We start from the raw sequence: 24,779 nt of genomic DNA on the forward strand, positions 1-24,779 counted from the left end.
TACCCAGAGCCAAGGCCTTTCCTGCCCCTCACCCCACCCCACCAGCGAGGGGCTGGGGGGGCACAAGGGGCCGGGAGGGGACACGGCCGGGACAGTGACCCCAGCTGACCCCAGGGCTGTCCCACACCACACGGCGCCATGCTCAGCACATGGAGCTGGGGGAGGAGGGGGAAGGGGGCACGTTGGGAGCGATGGCGTTTGCCTTCCCTGGTCCCCGTTGGGTGTGATGGAGCCCTGCTGCCCTGGGGATGGCTGAGCACCCGCCTGCCCGTGGGGAGGAGGGAAGGGATTCCTTGGTTTGCTCTGCTTGTGTGCGCGGCTTTTGCTTTCCCTGTTAGACTGTCTTTGTCTCAGCCCATGAGCTTTCTCACTTTCCCCCTTCCGATTCTCTCCCCCATCGCAGCGGGGGGAGCGAGTGAGTGGCTGCGTGGGCGCAGTTCCTGGCTGGGGTTAAACCGTGACAGGTATCAAGCTTTAAAGAGGGTTGAGAGTGCTGAAAAATATGGTGTATCTAACATGATCCTAATATTTCTTTCAAACTTCAGGGTTTGGGGATTTTTTTGTCCTTATCCATATCTGATACTTCAACAGGCATATAAGGAGTCGTTTAGTATCAACACCTGGGGAATCACTGCTTATGTATGGTCAGACATTGGCACAGGCTGCCCAGAGAGATGATGGAGTCAGCGTCCCTGGGGGTATTTAAAAGACGTGTAGATGCAGCACTTCAGGGCATGGTTTAGGAGGCCTGGGGGGGTTGGGTTGACAGTTGGACTTTTGATGATCCTAGAGGTCTTTTCCAACCTTAATAATCCTATGGTTCTATGATTCTAATAGTCTCTTGCAAAAAAACCCAAAACAAATTAAAAATAACAAAGCATGTGTAACAAAACTATGTTTTAAATACCTGACCAAGAAAAAAAATTGCTTCTCTGTTGGGATTCCATTTTAGAGAGATGCAGGAGAAGCACCAGTTAGGCTTGCTGGAGGCAAGTAAATCTTGGAAGAAAGTCCTGCATTGCTTTGCTTTGATTAAAAACCATCACAATATTTAACTAGATTAATCAATTCCCGTCTGCTACAAAGGTTAGGCTATTCATACTTTATGTTTATCTCTAAATGTGTTGCTAACTTATAGCTGAAAATTGTTATACCAACTAATGAAGTCGAAGATAAATTAAAAAAAACAAAACCAAGCATCCTTCCTTTTAAAATTGCCTATTAAGCTTCACTTCCAGACCACTTTAGATAATGGTACAAATGCAAGAGAAAGTGAAATTTGGTCCTGAATCCTCAAACAGACAACCAAGAGGCACATGTACCTTAAAAGACTTACTATTCAGGCTGCCTGAATACTTGGGTAAGTTACATAGCGTTATTTCCTTTCTCCGATTGAAAGACTCATTTGCCCGTTTTCTAACCCACTACCAATTGGGAACCACAAATATTAGAACTGAATGGACACCTGATGTTATATATTTTGCAGATTTAAGTTAAATGAATTACATGCACTCCCTAAATTGGCCCCACAATTGAAATTACAACATTTGTTATCCAAATGATCTATAAACCAAAATGTTGAGAAAATGACACATTGGTTTTAAAAGATGCGTGCTTTTGGGAAAACAACAGGAACAAGCTTTGAGATACCGAGTTCCACCTCTGAAAGACTGACATAAAATTTAGACGCTTTGAGGTACTTTTGCACATTTGCAGTCGCAAATACTGTCTGGAAAAGTCAAATTTTTAGAGGAAATTTCTAGAAGAACCAGGGTCAGATTTTCTCGTCTCTCTCTAGCCCTGCTGATCCCTAGCAAAACGAATGAAAAAGTAAGTAAAAAATAAAAGGAAATGGAAGGAAAGTGGAAATGTTGTAACTACCTCAACAAAACAAACATCAAGATTTTTCTTTGGAAGCTTGTTCTTCAGAAATTAGCCAGCATTTAACGACAAAGTCTGTAGACAAAACAAACCTCTCTACTTTTCTCAAGGAAAGGTTTCATTTGGCCTAAGACCATTTCTTTCTTCAAAGTGGAAAGTACACTTCTGGCGGTTGATCCCCAAACTGTTTTGTTCCTTTAACCCTTTTCTTTGGTCAGTTCATTTTAAAGAAATCATTTATTCGCTCAGCTTTGCTCCTTTAGGTCTCTCCATATGGAGCTTTCCTGTGGTTTTGGCCCGACTATGCCACCCCAGCTTGCCTCAGCACCAGCCCCTGCAAGCAGCTTGACCTCTGCAGAAAGGTTAAAAAACCTGTTGGAGGAGCAGAGAATAGCTGTTGGAAGCCATATACTGGGGAGGAGAAGTAAAAAAGATGCCATGAAATGTTTCTGTCCCAGTTGCCAAGGTGTTTCTAGGGATTTGGAGGGCTGTGCCCAGCTTTGGAGATTTGCTTATATGATATTTATTCTGAAATGAGAGGAGAGAAACTGGCTACTTGGAAGTACCGTGCTGTGATTTTCATATGTTTCCCAATAGCGTGTGAATGTAGCAGGACCATCCCATCTGACCCGTGCTGCAAGGAGGCTGGAAACTAGCCTGAGCAGCAAACGGATGCAATGAAAGTTGGTAAGCTAAAAAATGAAACCTACAATATATTAAAAAAATCTGTTTTTTTTTTCCTTGTGGTAAAGTTGACACATCTCAATAGATGGCACTAAAAATCCTAATGCGAAGCCGTTCCCTGTGGCTTCCTCCCTGAATAGCATCACAAGTCTCCCAGTCAATCCACTCCCTTTAAATATGAAACAAGCAATACAACCACTGGACAGTCTCTTAAGTCACTGTCTTAGACACTTCTTTTAAAGCAAATTATTCCCTTAGCAATGCTATTTTTAGTTTTCCTTTGGCCCTTGCTATGAAAACCACTCGGTGAGAAATTTATCTGGGACAAATTCTCCTGAGGGGAGGTGATTGGTGTACCTTGATTGATGTCAAAGAGGATGCACTAAATTACACCACTTCACGATCTCATTTTTCTGTGGTTTCCTTGACACCAAATTAGCAAACTATATCCACAAAATGTAGCCAACAGCTTAAGCTAAACTGACTCCCAGCAGATTGCTGTAGCCTTTGCAAACTCCATCCTGAGTTCGCTGTCACCACCCTGCTCAGTGAAATGGGTCTGAAGCTCGGAGTAAGCAACAAACCCATGTCCCTTCCCCTTCCCTCCTGCTAAAAGGGAGAGGTTTTCCCGCTAGGCTGTTTTTCTGGTTTTCTGGCCGTGTCATCTGATTTGATTCCACTTGGCAAAAAAATCACACTTCTTGCCTCATTAAAATGCGATTGAAAAATCTAAGATCGTTGCATAGTTCGGCGCAGCGCTTCGCAAAATTATTTATTTTGTAAAATTGCACAAATGTATCAGGTAAATTAGTTGAAAAGGTGAAAAGAAGAGTTTGGGGATTTTTTTAGACATGAACTGAAACGCAATAGTAAAAAAAGAATTAAATTTTACTTCATTACAAGTTATATAGCTGCAAGTACTTGCTACAAAGGCAGTTAATGTATGTAAGTTGATTTTATGCTCTTAATCCACCAAAGCCCTGTTTTTACAAGGGGTTTAAACATGTAAATTAGAAAGAGATTTACTGGAAATATTTTAAATAAAAATAATCACAAGAAATATTAAACTATTTGTGGATAGCCCAGCCAAGATTAATGATGAAATTTACTGGCCTATTAATGTTGCAAAAAAGTGACTCCATCCTAGGATCTGTGAGGGAGTAAAAAGAACCTTCAGGGTCAAATTTTGCTCTCGGTTTTACACTGACGTAAATCCAGACTAACTCTACAGGACACAGTGTAACTGGAATATTTCCAGACATCCATCAAAGAGTAACCGCAGAAACGCGCTGCCGTAAGGAGTCGCAGAATGTGGCCGCGGACACTTCAAACCCTGATTTGCACTTTGTGCTTGGGCCCGAAGTGTGCTCAGGTTTGCAGTGTTGGCCAACTAGAAGGCTTTGCTGCGTTAGAAATGCTGAACAAAGCCCTCAAATGCCAGTGCTGGCAGCGTATCTGAACAGTTTTACCTTTACACGCATGCAGACCTCCTGCTGACTTCACTTTCTTAATCGCCTCGAAAATTCACATGGAATTATAAATTCTGTGTCCAAAGATGACCATCAAAACACAAATTTATTATAGCAGAGGGTCAGGGACATTAAAGAAGCCCAACAAATATAAGTAGACAATTAGTCTTCATTGGTTTCTCTGTTCCACTGCTGCAGAAAGTTTAAAAAAATACTTGAAGATGGAATGGAATGAAGCGAGGTACATTAAAAATAGGCAAACGTACAGAAAAAGCTTGCTTAAAAAGCCAAGCAAGGTTGGCTTTTAGATTAAAATAAAGCAAGGAAAATCTAGGCTTGATTCTGCATCTGTCTGAATTAAATAGCGAAAACTTTTATTCATTTTAGTCATCCCAGCCATATGCGTATGTACGGCTGAAGTTCTTATTATATTCCTATAGAATCCCTTTACATTTTGTGCCTAAAGAAATGAAGTGAAATTTACTTTGTAAAATATTTACAGAATCTTCTTAAGAACCATTAAGCTCATTAGCCAGGTGAATCCGTTTTGCATTCGGCCAAGAAACTGTGTAACTAGCTGAAAGCCACGGGGCCAGCTGTCTAAAAGACAAGTTAGTCTGTACGGGAGCCAACGGCCAGATGGAGACGCCAGCCAACTCAGGAAATACAATATTTAGCCTGAAAGAATGTCAAAAGACAGTAAAAAGTCTGACCGCTGAGCTCCATAAACACCGGTTTGAATCGTCATCAGTATTCTGCCTTTGAATCCAGCCCTTCCGCCTGCCTCTCCCCCCGCCGCTCCCGCACTGGTTCACCTCGCACGTCCTCATTAGGATGAGTTCAGCAAAAAGCCAAGTAAAGCATCACCGGAGCTGGGGTTTAATCCTAGGAGGAGGCTGATGGGTGCTCAACCAGCTCACTACAAAACCGTGGAACGCATTCAGCAAACAGAAAGCTCAGCTTGACAGAAGGGAAACATAATTAGGAGAAAGAAAAAAGAAAAGGAGAGGAAGGAGGGCTCCTGTTACCACGGGGTTAGGAGAATTCATAAGGCCTCTAGACACAAGCAAGAAGCTCAAAAGCAGGAGAGGAAGTCTGAGGCAGATTATTTCTCCCTTTTGTAAGGCAAATGACTAATTATATAAAGCAAGATGTTTTTTTCCAAAGAGATTTGAAAGGTATCATGCAATATTGATACAGAAATTGTATTTAATGCAGGTTTACAAGCCAAGAGGTAAAAGAAAATGTAAATGTAAACATGGTGTTTTCTCCTTATTCTCCCTGCGGCTCTTCCCTTTGTCAGAAAAACGCCTAGCACGCCTGCCTCGGTGCAGAAAGTTCCCTCTGAAAGGGAAAATACTTCCAACTGGAGATGGTTTTAGGCTTTCACACTATGTTTCCAGAAAGGGAAAGAAACAGTGACTTTAATCTAACCGAATTTCCATTCTTGACCATTGTTGCTATTTATTTTACTCATTTTTCACTCAAAGGAAGGAAAAAAAAAATCCCTGTTAGAGGGAACTGGATCAATACTAAGAAATTCTTTGTCAGAGAAAATAAGAACAATCATTAACCTTGCTGCTTATGAATTAAATGCAAACTTCGCATTTCAACTTGCCTTTCCCACAGCATCCCCAGCAAACTTCCTTCTTTTTGTCCAGCAATTAAAACCCAGCCCAACCACCCAAACAAACACCGTTGCTAATGACCTTTAAGCTCTCTTCCCACTGCGTGGGTGGTGATATGGTATTTGGTGATATGGTTCAGGTAGTTTCAGGTAATATGGTTCAGGAAGTTTGGTGTCAGGGGCTTTTCAGTCTGTTTACTGAGGCGTGGACTTGGGGCTGGGTTATGTATATTATTTATAGATCCAATCTCTCTGGGAGCGTCATGTGAACAAGTCATAGAGCCATGGAATTATAGAGGTTGGAAAAGACCTCTAGGATCATCAAGTCCAACTGATGATCGTGGACCAAAGTTCATGGCCATGCCAGCAGCACTGCGCCAGTCAACGCGTGGGCTCCCCGTGGCCAAGACCAGGCCCTGCCTTCTTCATGCAGCCGGCTGCAGGTCAGCCCTACCAGCCCAGTTATCAGCTTGGAGGTTACTGGTAGCAAGCTCTGGTCTCTGTTTAAGGGCTTACGCCATCACCGCCAAGATTTTAACTGCCACCGTTACTCTCTGAGCTGTGGTTGGGTGCCGTGTCTGAGCGGTCAAAAAAGGCTTTATCTACAGCATTATTGAGTGTGATGCTTTACTTTTGAATGCCCAAGAATGCTAACTTGTTTGTGGGTTATCTTAATTTTATTTCCAGGATGAATTTAATTTTTATTTTCAGTTCAGCTCTCTGCCCCCCAGAATGCACTTTCCCTGATGGCCTTTATTTTGCTTTCCTTTTCACAGAGCAGAGGAAATCTATTAGGATTTCCTCTGTGCTTTTAGGCCTTGGCTGTTAAAGTGTGATTGCTGTGTCGAATTCTGCTCGTCCCGGTATTCTGCTTCCTTGTCTCCAACCTGCAAATGTCTTACTGCTAAGGAAAAGTTTTAATAGTCTTATTCATCTCTTGAATTCATGTTGCTAATAGATGTCATCTGAAATCTCAATACCGGTTACCCTTCAGGGAGAAGAATATTTACTGAAACATAGCGCCTTCTACTTCCAAGTGTCGGAAACCAAAACTTCTGATTGAGCAGCTGCTGGTTTCCACAAGGGAGGGAGCTCCGCCGTCCTCCGGTGCGTACCCGCGGCTACAGGCAAGGGCCAGCGCTGCTGCACAGCCTCCGCTCGGTCCCGTTCCGTCGACTCCATAAACGTTGCTGGTTTTCCCGAGCGATGATCAAGCCAGAAACAGAGTCGGTAGTACTCTAGAACAGGTTTTAGCCTTGGGAAAGACAACGATGAAATCATGAGAAGAGTTTGTCCGTACCTTTTTGTAAATAAGAACAAATGTCCTAAGTCAAAGGCAAGGGATTCCAAGACAGGAAGAGGAGCCCTGGTGGCTGAGATTTCCCCCTCTCCAACACCACAGTTCAAAAGGTCTTTCAAATAAAATAGGGGTTTCAGCCTGGAACCGCCTACGAGCGCGTGCCTAGCACGCCTGCGGGCAAAATACAGGGGCAGAATCTGCTCCCTTTTTCACATCGTCTTTATTAGCAGCCTCATTTAATTGGACTTCCCTCATATTGGGATGCCGCTGATGTCAAAATGGAATGCCATCCGCCAGAACATTGGAAATTGTTGACATTTCTGAAAATGTGATCCACGCTGCAGGGCAGCGTCTACCTCAGCCTCCTTTTGTCGGTGATGAGAAGTATGACGTTAATCATTCATGTACGTCTTATCTGCGCAGACCGACAGGTAGTTCCAAGAGAATTTTTGTTATATTTTCTGATTTTTCCACAGTAGGTTGTATGAGGTGAGGGGCACTTAGCTTTTGCAGACTGCTCTCAAAAGAAGGTTTATAACCGCGCGCAAAATATGCGTGCAAATTGGTTCCTAACTTGCGCTTAACTTTATCGCAGCTGAGCTCTGAAATTAAGTAGCCGTGTTCAGAAATGGCTGCAGTTAGTCAGCTGCCTGCTTACTTACTAATCTGTGCACCCAGCTGCAGCAACCCGCGTGCACAGAAGTGTTTGCACGGCTCCGGGAGGAAAGCGCAGGAGCGAGAGGTGCTTCTCCTCTTGGCTTTGTCTGCACTTCGGCGCCTGCTCTGTGCAGAACAGGGCCTTACGCAGTCGAGGGAGAGACGCGGAACGGTGTTGCCAGGCCAGACTTAGCAGGCGCCTGCACCTGCAGGCCAGGAAATAGGAAAGTCAACTTTTGAAAAACCAGACTCGGCTTGCACCTTCTCTTGCTGATAGTTGGGCTTTCATGTTCCTTTCCTTTTTTTTTTCAGTTTCTTCATGTGAATTTTGGCTATTTTCTTGTTTTTCCATTTTTTCCCCCTACTATAGAGGCAGTTAATGTCATTGCCCACAACAAAACGAAATAAAAACAACTTGTCTGGAATAAAATTTTCAATCTCTGACAAACGACTGATCTTTCAAAACGGTCAGCAGTTTCAAATGTCAATCTCAATTTCTGTAGGTGTTACAAATACCTTTGCTGTCATTTGTGCAGTGTTAAAGGGCCACTCAGCAGCACGAGGTACAGAAGACTTTTTAAGCACGAGCTGTTGAAATGGGGGGTGGAATAATTTATACATTTGTATTTGTTTACAAAATATTGTGGCACAAAATATTTTCCTATTTTAATGCAGCTTTGTTTTGCAAGAGTCCTCCAGACAGGGGTTCCTACGCGTTGGCATAAATCTTTTAATCTGCAGCTCCAATTTCTGCCAAATGGACAAAGTTGGGCTGCAAGTATTTATTTTATTTCTTGTTTCCTTTCCTTGTTTACAGCAAGTGGTACCTCTCAGCTTGGCTCTTCTCTCCGTCTTGGTTGGTGTCACTGACTGAGAGGATATTCATGCATTCCTAGAAAACAGTAAAATTTCTTTTTACCTCTTGTCTGGCCAATGGGATTCCTTAAAATCTGGGTCTGGCTTTCTGAATTTTAGAGAGGATTGCATTCATTTCTAGCTAAGAGGACTTCTGGATGCCTTATGGCTTCTCAAAAGATTTCCTAAGTTCTTCAGCATTAATGCTTCACCCTCAGTTCTCCACATCAGCGGAAAACCAGGCCCAGCTCACGTTTGCCTGCAGGAAGCCTCGGTGTTCCCTAGCGAGTAGGTTTTGGTGCTTTTCATTCCTCCTCTTATTTTCCTGTCGTTTCTTTAATTTCTTTTGCCTGTTAGACTCCAGACTTATGGCCAGCATTTGTTAGCACACAGAGCTGAGGTGCTGCGAGAGCTGTCTGCATGCCAGGCCTCTTCCTTTACGGAACAGGAGGCAGCAAGCTGTGCTGGCAGTCACAGCTCCGGGACAGGTCGGCACCTTTTCCAGCTGGGTTGGAAGGGTAGATGAGCTGCACCCAGCTAGAGATGCCTCTGGGCAAGAAGTGGATGAAGGTTAATGGGTGACATGGGACATATTTGTTGCAAAGCTGTTATAGGCACAAAAAACCTGTTGCATTGAAAGGTATTGATCTAAAAATCGTGTGCTCACTTTCTTATGAACTGTTGGCACTTTGGTGTTGGTTTGGATGGAAATCTCTTTAGCCATTTCTACTTCTGGGAGCACTGTATCGTTTCTGCCGGTCTCTGAAGAGGGTTTAGGCTCTGAAGAGCCTGTTTCAAAAGCAACCAGGTGATGGAGGAAAGATCTTCTCTAGAAGCCATCAGCAGCACCAAACCAGTCACGTTCTTAGTAATCTTGAAATACGTGGGAGCACTAAGCTAAGGACCTGCCCCATCTTCCAGTCCTTTCAGCACACATCAAAAAAAAGAAACTAAAACTAGACAGAGGTGTCTAATCAAAACATTAGCGGAGGCTGCCGTTTGGCAGCACCATGAGGTGGTACCTGGCAACATTAATTCTCAAAGAGCAGCCAGTGAAGCCCTATCGGTGATCCGAGTGTCCGAGCCATCGGCTTTGAGGAGGGCTGCTTCCCTCCGGCTGCGTGGCGGGGAGTCAACGGCAGCGTGCACAGGGTCGGGGTGTCATCCCAAACCCGTGCACGGGAGGTCTGTGCCCTGGGAGACTCCTCCAGGGTTAGATGCTGCCTTTCAAGCAGGCTGCAGTTCGTTCCCCCTGCTCCTTTTGAAAACAGAGGACGTTGCAATGGTTTCTTGCTTTCCCTTTGGCTTTGTGGCTGCTTAAAAAGTTGCCTGGGAAGACGAGCGTGTGTGTCTGTGTAGGGGCCAATTGCACGAGGAGCATCTCTAGTAATGAAGCGCCGTATCTGCCCGGCTAGGTGAGAGCTGGGCAGGTTTGTTATGACATAACTCTTTGGGGGGGGGGGGTTGTGGCAGAGAGGGGGGATGGGGAAGAGAGAGAGAGAGGAGTGGAGTCTGCAGCACCCCGGCAGTGATATCAGACACAGGATCTAGCTTTGGGGTAAGGTACCACCGCTCCGCTCCGGCACCCAGCGCATCCCGGATCTCCGGCTCGAAGGGGAGAGAGAGCCAGCAGCGGCAATCATGGCAACGTCAGATGGTTTTATTTCTTCACGACCTCTCTCTTCTCCTCTCTCTCATCAATAATTCACCTGAGGGTTGTGGGTTTTTTGTTTTTTTTTTTTTTTCCCCTCACCCTCTCTCCTTCTCACTCTCCTTTTTTCTTGATGTGGAGAGAGGGGAGATAAGGGTGAACAGGAAAGTATTTATTTTGTTTGGCAGCTTTTTAACGGCGTGTTTTAAAGAGCTTGTGAAAGGACCGGGGTGAAGAAAGAAAGGAAAAAAAAAAAAAAAGAAAGAAAAAAAGAGGAAGGCAGAAAGTGGTGGCGGGGGGGGGGGGGGGGGGGAGGAGAAGAGAAGAAGGAGAGGGAAAAAAAGAGACAGAGGGAAGAAGCCGGAGGAAAGAAGACTTTGAGCGCGGCGTTGCCGGGAGGTGCGGGGGTGCGGGGGGTGTGCGCGCGCGGTGCGCGGTGCGGGGAGCGGCTGCCGGCGCTGCCTCCCGCGGGTGCGCGGCGCGGTGGCCGGCGCGGGGCGCGGAGCGGGGCGCGGAGCGGCGGCGGGTGCCGACCATGGGCTGGCGGCTGCTGCCCGCCGTCGTGCTGGCCCTGGCGCTGGGCAGCCCCGCGGCGAGGGCGCAGAACGACACGGAGCCCATCGTCCTGGAGGGGAAGTGCCTGGTGGTCTGCGACTCCAACCCGGCCACCGACGCCAAGGGCTCGTCCTCCTCCCCGCTGGGCATCTCCGTGCGGGCGGCCAACTCCAAGGTCGCCTTCTCGGCGGTCAGGAGCACCAACCACGAGCCCTCCGAGATGAGCAACAAGACGCGCATCATCTACTTCGACCAGGTAAGCGGGGATCCCCGCGGGGCCGGGGTGCCTGGGTGCCCCCCCCCGAAGGGCCGGGGTGGGGGTGCCCGTGTCCCCCTCCCCCGCCCCCCACCCCCCACCCGGGACCGGGGTGTCCCTGTGTGTCCCCCCCCCCCACGCCGGGACGCGGCCGGTCGCGATCAACAGGTGCCACCGCCCGCTCGCCCCGAGGGTTCCCCCTCCCCGACCCCCCCCCCCCCCAGCCCCCACTTCGCCCATTTCCTTAATTTCGGCTAAAAAAGAAAAAAAAAAAAGTTGGGGTGCAGGGGGCGGCTGCCTGCGGGGAGCCCCCGCGGCGGGGCCGGGCGGGTGGCCGCGGGATGCTCGGGGGGGGCCGGGGGCAGCCGCCCCCGCGGGGGGCACGGCACGCCCCGCCGCACTTCCCCCCCCGCGCCCCCCTCCCGGGATGGGCGGGATGGGGGGGGCCAAGTGGGGCGCGGGCAGCCGCTGTCGGGGCCCCGGGGGGCGATCGGTGCCCCCCCCCCCAGCCCCCGCCGTGGATGGGGCCAATATAAGTTAAATATTGGGGTGAAGCGGGGCCCGAGCCGCGGTGAGGGGCGCCGGGAGAGGCGGGGGCACGGCCGGGGCTGCGCGTCCCAGAGGCAGCGCAGGGGTTCTCCCAGGTGCGAGAGCCTCGGCAGAGCGTTAGGCGGCTTGTGCAGCCTTTGGGGGGGGGGGGGGAAGGACGAATTTTAAGGAAAAATCATTTAACTTTCGCATAACGACCAGAGGCCGATAGCACAGCCCCTCGCATCTCAGCCCCTAACGCTGCCGCACGGACGCCAGCACGCGTTTCATGTACCAGCTCCTGTCCTAGGGCAAGTCCATGGTAATTGAGACTGACAGTTATTTTGCTTCTGATACCGTATTATAACGAACAGTAAATTGTCGTGACAACTGAAGCCAGATATGTCACGTAGCTTAATGCTAGCAATGTAGATTACCCCAACCTCACGGACGTTCCTAGCAGCTTTCCAGGGCTGCGCCTGGCATAAAGCAGCCTGAAAATAGCAATTAAAAATAAGGCATAACTAAAAGGAAAGAAAGAGAAAAATTTAGTCGTTAAAGAAGATAATTTAGCCTATGGACGACGCACTTGTTTAATACATTCCCCTCTGTTACTTGTCTCCGTTTAATAAAACCGAAATTATTATTAGTGCTTACACAAACGAAGCAGCGAAGGCTCACAGCCAGGTTTTGCTCTGACGTGCCAGGTATTTCAGTAACTCACCCTGACCATAAACTGGTGAATGAACTATATCATTCCCAGACATCCTTCCTTCCAGCCCGAGACTTTCAGGAAGACGGTGTTGACCTGACCGTTGCTTTTTAGCCAAAAGCCACTCCCTGAATTAGTGTTTTGATGTCATTTTGGGGAATGATGCACGAAAAAAAATGCCTTTTCTTAATCTCCTCTAAACAAGTATAGAGGAAAGGTCTTGAGGGTATGACACAGCAGCACCGTAAGAAATATTTTCCACCTTAGTTTATTTATAGGGAAGTTGTACTACAAATATAATTAAATATCCATTTTTATGGGTAATATTCCACCTTAACTGAGAGGACAATGAATAAAACAGCGTAGATGTAAATTAAAAAATTTCTGTGGGTGAATGTTTTGTAAAGTTAATAGTCTGTATTTTTTATTTAGCACCGAATACCTGTACTAATTCCCATGCTATATTTTTGTGTTTGTAGATCCTAGTAAATGTGGGCAATTTTTTCACGTTGGAGTCTGTCTTTGTAGCACCAAGAAAAGGAATTTACAGTTTCAGTTTTCACGTAATTAAAGTCTATCAGAGTCAAACAATTCAGGTACGTTGATCAAGTATGATTACAACATCTTTTACTTAAATTGTTTATTTAGGACAGGACCTTGCCGGAACACAAGAGCATTTAACACACTTTGAAGGAAAAATAGCTTAGTGTAAAGCAACCTGTGGTGCAGAGCTCCCAGCAGTGGAGTGACTACATGCAAACTGAGCAGCTGTAATAAGGCAGGACCTTCACCTCATAAATTGCCATAGCTTCGCTTCTATAGCCTAAGAATTGAATATCTGGGGTGATGCAAAGCATTAAAGAGAATGAATTAATCAGGGGTTAAAACTGAGCTCTACATTTCACTTAATTGCATAAATACTATTGAAGAGTCATATTTTGCTACAGGTTAAACTCACAGTCTTGAAGGCAGGAGTTCTGGGGATGGGGGCCAGGTTTGTGTATTTCTGTAACATTTTGTGACCTGGCTGACAGCTCCCGGTGCCGGGCGTCTGCGCACGACACCAGTCTGCTGTGGACCAAGGTTAGCTGAGGTGGTCTGCCTGTTCTGTACGGCACCGAAACGTTATACCTCTACAGGGGTGTCTTCTAGGGAACCCTGCTAGCAGTTTAAACTTCTGTTCACCGTGTAATACATAAAAGATGTGTCATACATTTTAAAAAAAAGAAAGGAGTGATTCTGCACTTTCTTCTCTGGCATAATAGCAGCTGAACTACCCAATTAAATATAAGTATGTGCTAGCGCAGAGGAAAAGCCTCTAAGTTCCTGAACATCCCCTCGCTGAGCCAACAGTAAATTCCTTAAAGTACAGCCCTTAACCTTCACGTCAGGTCACGCGACGTCTGTGACATACATACCGGTTTTCTAGAGCTGGCATAACATCTGTGCCTTCCCTTGCTTCTGCCCGTGAGACCACTAGTTTTGTAGAAGTATTCGATGCTTTTCCCCCGATCTGTCTTGCTCCTGAATATGGTTTTCAGTGGTCAAGGCTGAGATGAAACGGGTTTCCGCAGGCTTGATCAGGCGGTTCTTTGCGGTAGCTCTGGCTTTGGGTTGCCGGTAAAGCTCCTGAGGACAGCGTAACGGGTAGAAGCGGCAGGGAAAGCTGGTGCAAGACACGTTCGCATCCCTGGTGAAATTCGCCTTCATTTTAGAGCAGGAAATCATGGTTCCATTCGGGGTCAATGACAAAAGTCTTAGATGAAGTATTGACCTCATGAAAATGTCTGTAATGAGCTTATAAGCTATTTAATACACTCCAACTTTGTTGCTTCCGCTCTCTTAAAAGCTGAAGGTTGAAATGGCCTAGAATGACTCTATGTCAGCCAGCTTCATTGTATTTAAAAGACACATTGCCAAGAAAGGTGTCAAGGCTTGCATTCTGGAAGCCCAGCGCAGACTTTGGTGCCTCGCGTACTCAAACGTGGGAGTTTCGGCCTCGGAACAGGAAATATTCCAACCGGCCACATGACCTGAAATCTTTCCTAGATCAAGAGTTTCTGAAGTGATGGATGGGTTTGGCTGGCTCCATTTTGGCATAGTTAATGTGAGACCATCCGAGGCAAACCTGCGATGTGTCTTCTGCTGTGATTAAAATAACTGTAAGATGATCTGCAGGGGAACGTGACCTAGAGGGATGGTACAGAAGGAATGAGATAAACCAAGACCAAGCAATGAGTAAACTCTTGATGCCCTTTTTTGCATGTATGATAACTAAGGGGGAGGACCGAAAGCCATCGCAGTGGAGCAAACGAGCTTGAGCCTCAGCCACATGCAGACTTAAACACCACTAAATCACCTGAAGGCTTCCTACATAAGTGATACTACGATGCCCCTGGAACATCTGTTAGTGCCATTAAATATCATTAAACTGAAATTGGTTCCCTGGGGATGTCTGATTAAGTGGATTTCCCAGATAGGCGAAGCCCAAATCAGGGCCAGATTCTGCTGCCCTGACTTATGCTGAGCACTAATTTATTCCATGGCGACTCCCATTAAAATTAATGGGAGCATATGCAAGGCCAGCATACTCGATATGAATAAGCATTTCACAATTCACCCCTCTGTGACTGCACTGGAGCTGCTTAAAAAGAAAAAGCAGAAGAAAGCTAATAGTTTGCCGCTGGGGAAACGAGAAATGCCTGGATCGGTCCGTTCCCCCAGCCCCTGCCCATCTTTATTTACAGAGTGTCTGTGTGATGTTGCTTTCAGAGGAGAGGCTGCGCTGGCTTTCAGAAGTGTTTTATAGAAAAAATGGATTCAGTACCAACACGCAGCGCAGTGGTTCATAAAGCTAAAGGTCTGTTCTAGACTTTAAAACTCAGCTGCTGTCGGTAACGGAAGGGACATATATTTTGCTCTCAGTGACGTGTCAGCCTACTGCAGTGCCTTTGACAGCTCATTAGGTGCCCATAGCGCATCTCTGGGTGCCTAAGTGTCTTGAAAATGTCTTCTTTGCTAGTGCGTGTCTAAATAACCTGCGAGGTAGGCAATAGCTCACTTCGGGGGGGAAAGGTTCTGTATTACCGGAGAGTTACAACAATTAACGTGCCCAAGCGCCAGCTGAAAGCGATGTCGCATTACCTTTCACACCGCCGGAGCCCGCACCACGGCACGCGGTGGACAGTGTCCCACCGACTTCGCTCAGCTGCAGGTCAGGCCCGTGAAACACCAATCATAGAATCATAGAGAAGGTTGGAAAAGACCTCTAGGATCATCAAGCCCAACCGTCAGCCCAACATGTGCTTGAACCCTCCAAATAAATGTAATTATTAGTTTAAACCAAACAAAAAGCAGGGAAGATTGGGACCTTAGCAGACCTCTTACACTGTGGCTAATACTCAGTGATAGTTCTTGATGTTTTCCTGTTAATTAGAGCTTTTCAGTGGTTTTTCTCTTGTAGGTTAATTTGATGCTAAATGGAAAGCCAGTCATTTCGGCTTTTGCTGGGGACAAGGACGTCACACGTGAGGCTGCCACCAATGGAGTCCTGCTCTATCTAGACAAGGAGGATAAGGTTTACCTGAAATTGGAGAAAGGTAATCTGGTCGGTGGATGGCAGTATTCGACGTTCTCTGGCTTTCTGGTCTTTCCCCTGTAAAGTCAGTTTTCCTGTGACATTCATCCAGGTGTGGACTCATCATTGCCTCTGTTACGTGAAGATCATTTTATCATCATGGGATTGATGTTTCTTTATTGCTTTTTCATGGGTGAATATGGATTCTCTTTATGGATTTTGGCCCCATCTGAACTACTCAGAAGTTCCGCAGAATTTTGTGTGTTTCAATACAATATATTTGGATTGAGACTAAAGCAGACAATAAATATCTATGCTTAATGTTACAGTCTAAAGCTGCCTGCAAGATTTATTCAGATTTCATTTACTGGACTTACTGGATTCATGGGAGAAGCGGATTTTCTTTAATTATGGAAAGACTGGCAACCAGGTCTATAATTTAGGAGAGTTTGAGTTCAGACTACAATCAAGAGTTAGTGTGTTGCTGCCAAAGAACTGTATATTGATATATTGGTCATACATGTTTTTGTCATTGGGACTTAACTGACATGATCTATTCCATTGTCTTGAGAAAGGTAATTATTATTGATAAGTGGTTGACTTTAATTCTCCTCTGCGTGTACTGTGTTGGATGGTTCACCCATATATTTATGCTCTCTCACCGGTCACCATCAAGTCTAGCCTACATAAAGCTAAGAGGTTATGGCTGTATTTTAGCTGGATATGTAAGGTATTCCTCTTTTCCACGTGCTGTCCTCTAAAAAGAAGAGCAGATTATAACCGTTAAGAAAAATATTCTTACCAGGGTTAAAGGTGGTCATTCAGGCACAACTTTGCAGAACAGCTTTGCCCTGCAGGAAATCTCGCACTTGTTCTTCAATTTTAATTACCATGATTGATAATAACTGCTTTATTAAAAACCTGAGGGATTCCTTCCTTAGACACAACCACTTTATTAGCTGGAGATGAGATCCCCTTGTTTGTAATTATGTCTATTTTTCAAACCTTCTGTTGTGTTAAAGTTATCATCTGGTTTTGCCTTAATTCCACAACTGTACATAATTTTAGATCACATGTTTAACAAATATTAAATCCAAATAGCCGGTACCTAACTTGGTGCAATATCTTTTCGGCTTTTTGTACAGGTCATATGAATTCATAAGCTTATTTATTATATCATTGTTACATAATAAAGATTAATATATGTTAGCTGAATTTTTGACCTTTGGATTTTGGAAGTCACTTCACGCTATTTTTTTAATGGATATAATTATTATATGCAAAGCGTAAGCTTTTGGGATTCACAGAAACTGTCCTGGGAGGCAGGCAAACTGTCATAGTTTAGTCTGGCAGAATCCTAGAGGTAATCAGAATGATCTAGAAACAACCTATGCATTTTAGTTAGAAAACATTTAGGCAGAAAGCCTGGCTTTACTGAAGTTAGTGTTAAGAATCACATTGATTCCAAAGGATTTTGGATGAGACCTGTGCTTTAGGTTTTGCCGTCAGTATTAAACTCCAGTGCAATCACATTGACTATCAATTAAAAATGATTTTCACGTGAACTGCTGCTGAAACCTCCATCCCTCATGCCCAAAATGCACACTGAATTTGATAGATACTTGTGCTTTGCGATAGCGTGAAGGATGCGATTCTAAATTAAAAAACTTGAGAAACAGTTTGGATGGAAGACTATCCAGCGATCTGGGACCTTCTCTAAAAGCCAGTTTAGGCTTGGATTTGCTGTTTTAGGTAATCAGTTTCCAATTTCTTCACTTGTTAGCCAAGTGCAGTGTATCACGTTGCACTAACCCCTGTACATGGGTATTTCACTGATTTAAAGTCTAACGCATGGCTGGTTGATGCTCCTGATTCCCGTCAGGGAATCAGTGGCACAGAATTGTGCCCAAATTCCTTATTTTTCTAGACCAAACAAACAGGATTTTTGGGGCAATTTTAGGAAGATACGCAGGTACATTTGCACCCTGATGGGATAAGTCAGATGAGGAGGTAATTTGTTAGGCACAGGATCGTTTCTGTACTGAACACTGCAGTTGGGGAGGAAGTGGAAAGACACGGCAAGAAGGCGAATGATTTACATCGCTGAAAAATATAAAAAGGTTTTCCATTATGACTAATCAAAATGTATCACCCCTGTACTCCAAAAATGTGTGTGTGTGTGTGTGTGTATATATGTATATCTAAAAAACCCTGGCATTGCAGCACATAACATGCATGATGTTATGAAAAGGTTGTTTGTCATAAGAGTTTATTTCAGAGAGGAGAATCAGTATTTTGTATAAAATCGGTAAAATCTGAAAGCTCACCTTACCCGTTGATATATATGTAATGTAAAGGAAATATTGTCCTACACAGACAGAAGAAAAACGGCATTAAAGGTGTCAGTATACTTTTCAGAATGATCAAATGTATCTAATTTCTTCAGTTTGTAAACATATGAGCTTTAAAAGCTGCCTTTAGCATTCAGCAATAATACTGGACTATCTTAATACACTGTTGATTTCCCCTTGGCTAAAACACTTCTGATTGCTTCGGAGTCATTAACAGTTATTTAAACTTTAACTGGAGAGTCTAGGAAGTTATTCAATTAAGGCGATACGTTCCGATGGAAATGTCCTAAATTTTTCTTCTCAGCCTCTAAAACCAGAATTACTAGCTAATTATTTTGCTAGTTAAAGGAAGAAAAAGTTTCAGGGACGTCACCATGGAGCAGCTTGTGCTATCTTCACGCAACGCTGAGCACCGACTCCGCTCCGGGGTGGCCTCTGCAGATGGGCACCCGCTCTCTTAGCTCACATTTAAACACTTTACTAATCATGAGCTAGGGTTTTTAGAGTACAGTTTGAGCACCTTTCCGGACCTGGAGCTCATTTTCATTGTGTTGCCCCATGCCTCAGTTGTGTCGGTAGGCGTTTCTCCCAGCGGAGGTGCTCCGAGTAGATAAGCTCGCCTAGGCGGAGCTGGGGCTGGAAACTACCCTTTTTCTTCCCTCTCGTTCCTCGCTCCTCTTCCTTCTGTCTTGCCCTGTTACTGCTACAGTAGTTTTCTTGTTCAGAAGCAACAGCTCAGGAGACCCTTCAAATTTCAAAGGGTATTTAAGATTAGAGGTTTGATTTATTTTAAAGAACTTAAACCTCCGTTGAGCTGCACTGTAAAGGTTAGAGCCGAATTTCTGAGCCTGCTGAAGTCGGTGACGCTGGTCTCATTGATTTTGGTGAGGGCAGAATTTCCCACTCGGTGTGTATCCCTGCTGGGGATCTATACCCCCATCCTTCAACATATACCCACTTTGCGGTCAACTTTGTAGCTTACAAAGGCTGATCGTGCGAGAAAACTCTGTGGCCGTGTGTGGTAAAGGTGAGAAAACAAGTTACTGTCTGAGAATGACGTATATATTGTTATTACCTGTGAGCTCTTTACAAAGGAGAGCGGTCTTTTGACTGCTGAATCTGTGTTTTATTTGTATTTTTTTCATCTTTTATTATAAAACTAAGGGGGAAAAAAAGAACCACGTTGTCCTCCTCAGGCGATGTAAATGTTTTTTTGTAGAGCCAGGAATACCCTGGCCCCCTAGATTCATCCTGTGCAGAAAGCTGCTCTGGTCTGCTGAATCCTGATTGCCGGAGTTGAGGCTATATATGCCAAATGGCCGGGGAGCCAAGAAAGATACTGTTCGGAAGAGCCTGGGTAATGGAAGTGTTTTTGGAAAAGGCACTGAGAGCTTTGAGAACTTCACGAGCGGTTTTGTCTTTAAATAAAAAGGAAGAAACTAACTCTGAAGCATAGAGGCGGCAAACATCGTATTTCCTTTTTCTACGCAACGTTTTATATTTGTTTTGTGTGATGCCATTTTCAAGTAGTATCCGAACATTTTCTGAGTGTTAATTAAATCACTTTTACCAGGTCATGGTGGAGGAAATATTGCAGCCTCACTGTTACTACTGAGTAAATGAAGATGGGGTTGGGAGGTGGCCCGTGCCGCTCCCAGGGCGCCAACTCATCCCCTCCTGGTGCTTGGTCTTGTTCAGTTTGCAGAAATGCTCCTTTTTCTGACACGAGGCCTTTTTTTTCAAAAGAAAGGATGTTTCTGGAGTGAATGGCACAGCCCTATACTTCCTTTTCCATATTATTTCCATGCCTATGTCCAGAAAGATGAATATGGTGAAACAGGACAGCTCTAAATGACCTGAGAAACTCAGAACTAGCTATCAGCTCTGCTTTTTTTGCTTTGCAAGCCCCCAAAGGAACACAGCTGCAGTACATATAGTATTTTTACAAGCAGGTTTTAGGGTAGAGAAGATAAATGCAAGAAGCAGTATGTCATAATCACAACAAGGAAGCTGAACCATTAACATGAAATATGGGCTGAGGCAGAGAAGCTCCTTTTATAAGGGTTTCTGAGTTGGTAACATGTTTTACCTTAGCAATTCATTACAGTTGCCCTTCGTATTGTAAGAGCTCTTTATAATATTCAAACTCTTTGTCTCCTAAGGACAATGTTAACCAGATGACTCAATGTAAATAAATGAAGATCCCCAGTGACAGAATTTATTGGCTGGCACATGCCACAACAACATATTTTTTGTGCTATTGCTGTCCAGATGGAAAAGGCTCCTTTGAGAGAAGACATTGTCTTAGATGTTGAGCTAAAGTTATTTATCTGTTGCCGGTTAGGAGTTGAGGGGGGGGAACCCTTTCCTACCCTAGAGCACTAAGGGGAATGCATACAAAGAATAATGACAAAATCAGTCACTGTTACATAAGTGATGATGAGAATAATGGAAATGTGGCTTGAATAGTCTGTTTAGTGAAAGCTGTGATCTAAGGCGTTTGATGGAAGCAATCACTATTTTAATCTTCACAGTTTGGGGGAAGGGAAAAAGCCAGTTGCATCATTTTTAACAGGTTCTTTTCCTTTTTTTTCCCTTTTTTTCCTTCTGCCTTGTGGTTCTGCCTAGCTGCAAAAAAACAAACAAACAAAAAAAAAAAACCCAGAAAAAAAATAAAAGTGATCAGAAATGATCTAAGAAAAGTTCATTCCTGAAGAGGGATGGGGGAGGGTTGGTTTTTCTTTTTTTGCCGGTATCTGATTCTGATGTGGGGGGAAAAAAATGACCAGGAGAGGGGGGGAAATGGCAAACTTGACTTAAGCTAAAGACATTCTTGCCCTGTCGTCCAGTTCAGTGACTTGCCTAAACACGTTCTGCTTATATGCGTAATACTTTTCCCCGATGCATGATACTGACCCATCCTGTTAAGGCCACCGTATTGTAATCTGATGGCTTTTAATCCTGCTGGAGGAAAGTAGATGTAGCAGTGCAGTGCAGAGCACCGGAGATCGGCAAATAAACCAGCTTTATCTCTGTACTTACATGTATGCCTGGATTTACTCCTACCAAGCAGGTCTGTCATCCCCGGGACGTTTTGGTGCAAAGGGCAAATGCGTGTATGAACATTGACACGCTCGAAAACAAGCTGAGAGTATGGATATTTCTCAATTACTGCTGACACAAGGTAAAAAACCTGTACCCTAATCTCATTGCGAGGACATTTAAATGCGCTGCACGGTCCTAACGCTGGACGGAGGCAGATCTCCACGGCACCTGGGCAGCGCGACCGGAGCTCTGCGGCGGGGGCAAGACCTGCCCGCAGACGGCGGCTCCGTATTGACCCAAGTGCTGGGTGCCGCTGCAGAAGTCTTAGCGCAGCGCTATGACGGTCAGGCATGCTGTTAGCCGTCCTGGAGTTTTACTCGATTTAAAAAAAATCAATGTTTGGGGTTTTATTTTATCCCTTTCTTTGCAAACGAAGGTCTATTTACAGCGAACATATGGGGTTCGCAAACAAAGGCAGTCTTTAAAATTAACACTGCCTGAAAATAAATTTTAGAAGTTCTTCTAAGTGTAGAGCAAGGCTAAATTTCTCTTAAGTTGAAGGCATGCAATCAAGTAGCAAAGCAAATTAAAATAAAGATACATCTGTGCTCTACTACACAACTAAACATAAAGGAGGAAAATTGGTTCTGGCGTCTATCCCACGTACCTGCAAACCAGCGCAGCAGCTCCGTACAACAGCGTAACAACCCGTTACGCTGGTAATTCCCACGTGCAGTAGCGGAAACAGCCACGGGGCAGCCTCACCTGGCAGCGCTGATACGGCTTCTGCTAATGCGGGGTATGTCACGAGAAGGGTAGCGCTGGCGTTGGAGCACTTTTCCTGGAAGAAACGGGCTCGCTGTGGCTCCTCCGGCGCCTCTCAAGCACCCCGGCAGACCCGACCAGCCTTTGCTACGCTCTGACCTACAGCAGGTCGCAAAATTTTACTTGAAACAATTCCTTTCCAGGAAACTCCCTTTGAATTCAATTAGTGTTCGCAAAAAGCAGATGCATTAGAAGAAATTATGGTTTGGGTTCCCCCCCCCCCCCCCCCCAAATAAAAGGAGATAATTGTTTTGGATCAAAAAGCTTTTATATTTCATTCTAAACTCTTTATTTGGAAGCTTACAGTGGTTCAAATAGAAAAGGGAAAGAATTAAAACTGAAATAAAGCAGTTCAACTTTTGAAATAAATATTTGCGAATAAAACATTTAGGCTGCTCCAAAATGACTTCTGTCACCAGAAATTCATTTGGGTAAAAATTATACAATTTTGGAATTTAAGTCAGACTTTTTGGATGACTACATCTCCAAGGCTCTCTTTCCTTTATTTTTTTAACAGAAAGCAAACATTTTCCCACAAGCTTTATTTTTGTCCTATTAATTGATTTGCTAAAGCATACAAAACTGGCTGTTGAAAAGTCTGCACAAAGAGTTAGCAAACTGTACTTTTTTTTTTTTTTAAATTTCAGAGTGTATCTTTAATGTCGTGGGGATGGTTTTTTCATCTCCAGGGAGGCTCAAACACTGCAGATTTTCTCTGCTGAGAAAAACCCGAATCACGCTGAGCACACCTGGCTTAAAGATTCCACTCGAGGCTCATACCAGGATTCAAGTTCAGGGAAATGTTCATGAACGCCTTCGACACTTTAGGGTTCAGGAGTTGGAAGGGGTCCAGCTTTCGCATAAAAGATGATTTTCTTTGTGCCTACAACCCGACCCCACCTTTGCCCTCAGTTACATCTTCCTAATATGACGTTGGGGGCCAGTCTATTTTCTTTATTTAGGCTTTTTCAGAGGTTCAAATTCTGGTAGTCCCACTAGAATCTCAGAACTGGCTCAGCGCTGAGCGTCTGGCCAAGAAGTGTAATCAGTCCCTTCAAAGCGGGTGAAGTGGGACCCTTTGCATGCCAGGCAACACACTCCCTGCCTTTCCTTCCTCTCGGTGGGCTTGTGGCCAGCCAGAAATGTTGAAATCAATATCCACATTGAAACGTTGATAAATAGTAGGCTTAGTTCAACAGGTATTGGTACGGGCGGTAGCTCAGTAACCAACCACTATGTGATTTGGTCCTGTTGGGCAATTTAAAATATGTATTTCTTTTAATAAGGTAGGAGAACCAGAAGCCTCTATGGGCACTGAAGAAAGGCAGTAACCAACTGCCTGAGAAGGTACTCAACACCAGGCATGGCAGTTGCAAGAAGTTACACAGAGCCGCCAGTGTACAGGTGGAACTACTCAATGCAACGCAGATTTATAGCTAGAACAGCAGAAGTTAACCTGGTGTACATGTAACCTGCTTAAGGACACCCCATTTCTCATTTCTTTGGGAGATATAAGCTCTGGTTCATGTCTAGAAAGCAAAACTGTGATCCAAATAATGAAAAGTCTTGAAGAATGAATTCCTAAACCAGAGGAACATTAAGGAATATCACTGCTGTATAAGAGAAATGAATTCTGCGGTGGCATTATGTGTTTTGGCTTTTGTGGACAGTTTAAATGGATTCCTACAAAAATAATAAAGGCTTCTGAAGAAGATAACTCCAAGGCCATCTATCTTAGTTGTCTTGAATTCAATACAGGTTAAGTAAGATAGTCTAGGTTTAGTCTGTTGTAAACAGTGATTCACTGGGCATGATTCAGCTGTCAGGTACTTTTTGTACGGGAATTACTATATTGGATGAGTACGGAAGCTACTTTTCTTCAGGTCTCTGAGAGACAGCTGAGGGTATCTAGCTTTAATTGCATAACAATGTTAGAAACAGAAGATACGTTGAGTTTAAAATTCTGACTAGCAGGCTGCAATCATGTCCCCAACTTACATCACTTGTATTGAATATTATGCACATACATCTGGTGGAAAAGGCTGGGGGGGTTTTTGCGCTTGTCAGTGTCAGTCCTGGCTAAGACGTAAGACTTGTCTTAAATGGGGCTTCCAGTAATGACGGCATGCAAGACAGCAGTTGTGAGCATTTCGAAACACTGACGGTTTGCCAAAAAGTCACCCTGAGATGAGAATTTTTACTGTGCACATTAGTCTAAGGGTTTCAGGATGAAAGACTGCTCCGTAGAGCTAGACAAAATGTAGCAAGTACATTTTATGGAGAAAAAAATTGATGGCTCACAAGATTGTTTCCCTTTAGATGCAGGGACGAAAACCCCTTATGTGCAACAGTACCTGCAAAACTTGAAAAATAACATTCAAAAAGCCTTTTAAAAAACACCTCTGCCTCTTGGAACCTCATGAAATAGCCTAAAGTTAGGGCCACCCAACTGATATATGGAAGAGTCAGGTCAAAGTTTCTGCTTTGCTCCGAGTCTGTGTCTTCCAAACCTCAAATGCATCCTTAAAGCCACGAGGTTATTCGGTGGGAGGTAACAAGGGTCAACTCTTCAGAGAAGTAATGTGCGTCCAGACCAGCAGAGGATTCACCCCAGCGCGACAGGAAATAAAGGCACAGCCTTTCTCGGTGCTCCTCTCGGCTATCAGAGCGTACGCTTTGCTGGAGGCTTCCGCTGAAGGCGACGAAGGTGGCTGCCTTCCCCTGTTATGGGTGACTGTCAACAGAAACAGCCTCGTCTCATACACGGTTAGTGACAATGGGAACGTATTGCTTAAGCACTAAATAA

At 44.7% G+C, this 24,779-nt stretch overlaps 1 protein-coding gene and 1 long non-coding RNA gene across 3 annotated transcripts in view; one reads left to right on the forward strand and one right to left on the reverse strand.

The window, feature by feature from the left end:
• The first annotated feature begins 10,450 nt into the window (after positions 1 to 10,450).
• On the forward strand, positions 10,451 to 16,967 carry CBLN4 (cerebellin 4 precursor). 2 transcript variants are annotated; one of them, XM_075108912.1, is made up of 4 exons: positions 10,457 to 10,935; positions 12,655 to 12,771; positions 15,639 to 15,774; positions 15,865 to 16,967. In XM_075108912.1, the coding sequence occupies exons 1-4, from the start codon at positions 10,660 to 10,662 to the stop codon at positions 16,071 to 16,073; spliced, it is 738 nt and encodes a 245-aa protein (XP_074965013.1). In that variant the 5' UTR covers positions 10,457 to 10,659; the 3' UTR covers positions 16,074 to 16,967. The 2 variants fall into 2 exon arrangements, with proteins under 2 accessions (XP_074965012.1, XP_074965013.1); XM_075108911.1 differs by having other exon boundaries at positions 10,451 to 10,935; positions 15,639 to 15,951.
• Positions 16,968 to 22,258: 5,291 nt separating this feature from the next.
• The window catches only part of LOC142064202 (uncharacterized), a 100,808-nt gene continuing 98,287 nt past the window's right edge, over positions 22,259 to 24,779 (reverse strand). Inside the window, exon 4 of the long non-coding RNA XR_012663029.1 lies at positions 22,259 to 24,707. This is a non-coding gene — a long non-coding RNA (uncharacterized LOC142064202). The remainder of the gene's footprint in view (positions 24,708 to 24,779) is intronic.

Source organism: Phalacrocorax aristotelis, chromosome 13 (genome assembly GCF_949628215.1).
Source record: "Phalacrocorax aristotelis chromosome 13, bGulAri2.1, whole genome shotgun sequence".
Lineage (NCBI taxonomy): Eukaryota > Metazoa > Chordata > Aves > Suliformes > Phalacrocoracidae > Phalacrocorax > Phalacrocorax aristotelis.

Bases quoted from the DNA above. Each gene is read 5' to 3' on its own strand.
- CBLN4 (XM_075108912.1), top strand. From the start codon at position 10,660: ATGGGCTGGCGGCTGCTGCCCGCCGTCGTGCTGGCCCTGGCGCTGGGC. The intron at 12,772-15,638 runs GTACGTTGATCA...TTTCTCTTGTAG, and splicing joins ATCAGAGTCAAACAATTCAG to GTTAATTTGATGCTAAATGG. The intron at 15,775-15,864 runs GTAATCTGGTCG...ACATTCATCCAG, and splicing joins TTACCTGAAATTGGAGAAAG to GTGTGGACTCATCATTGCCT.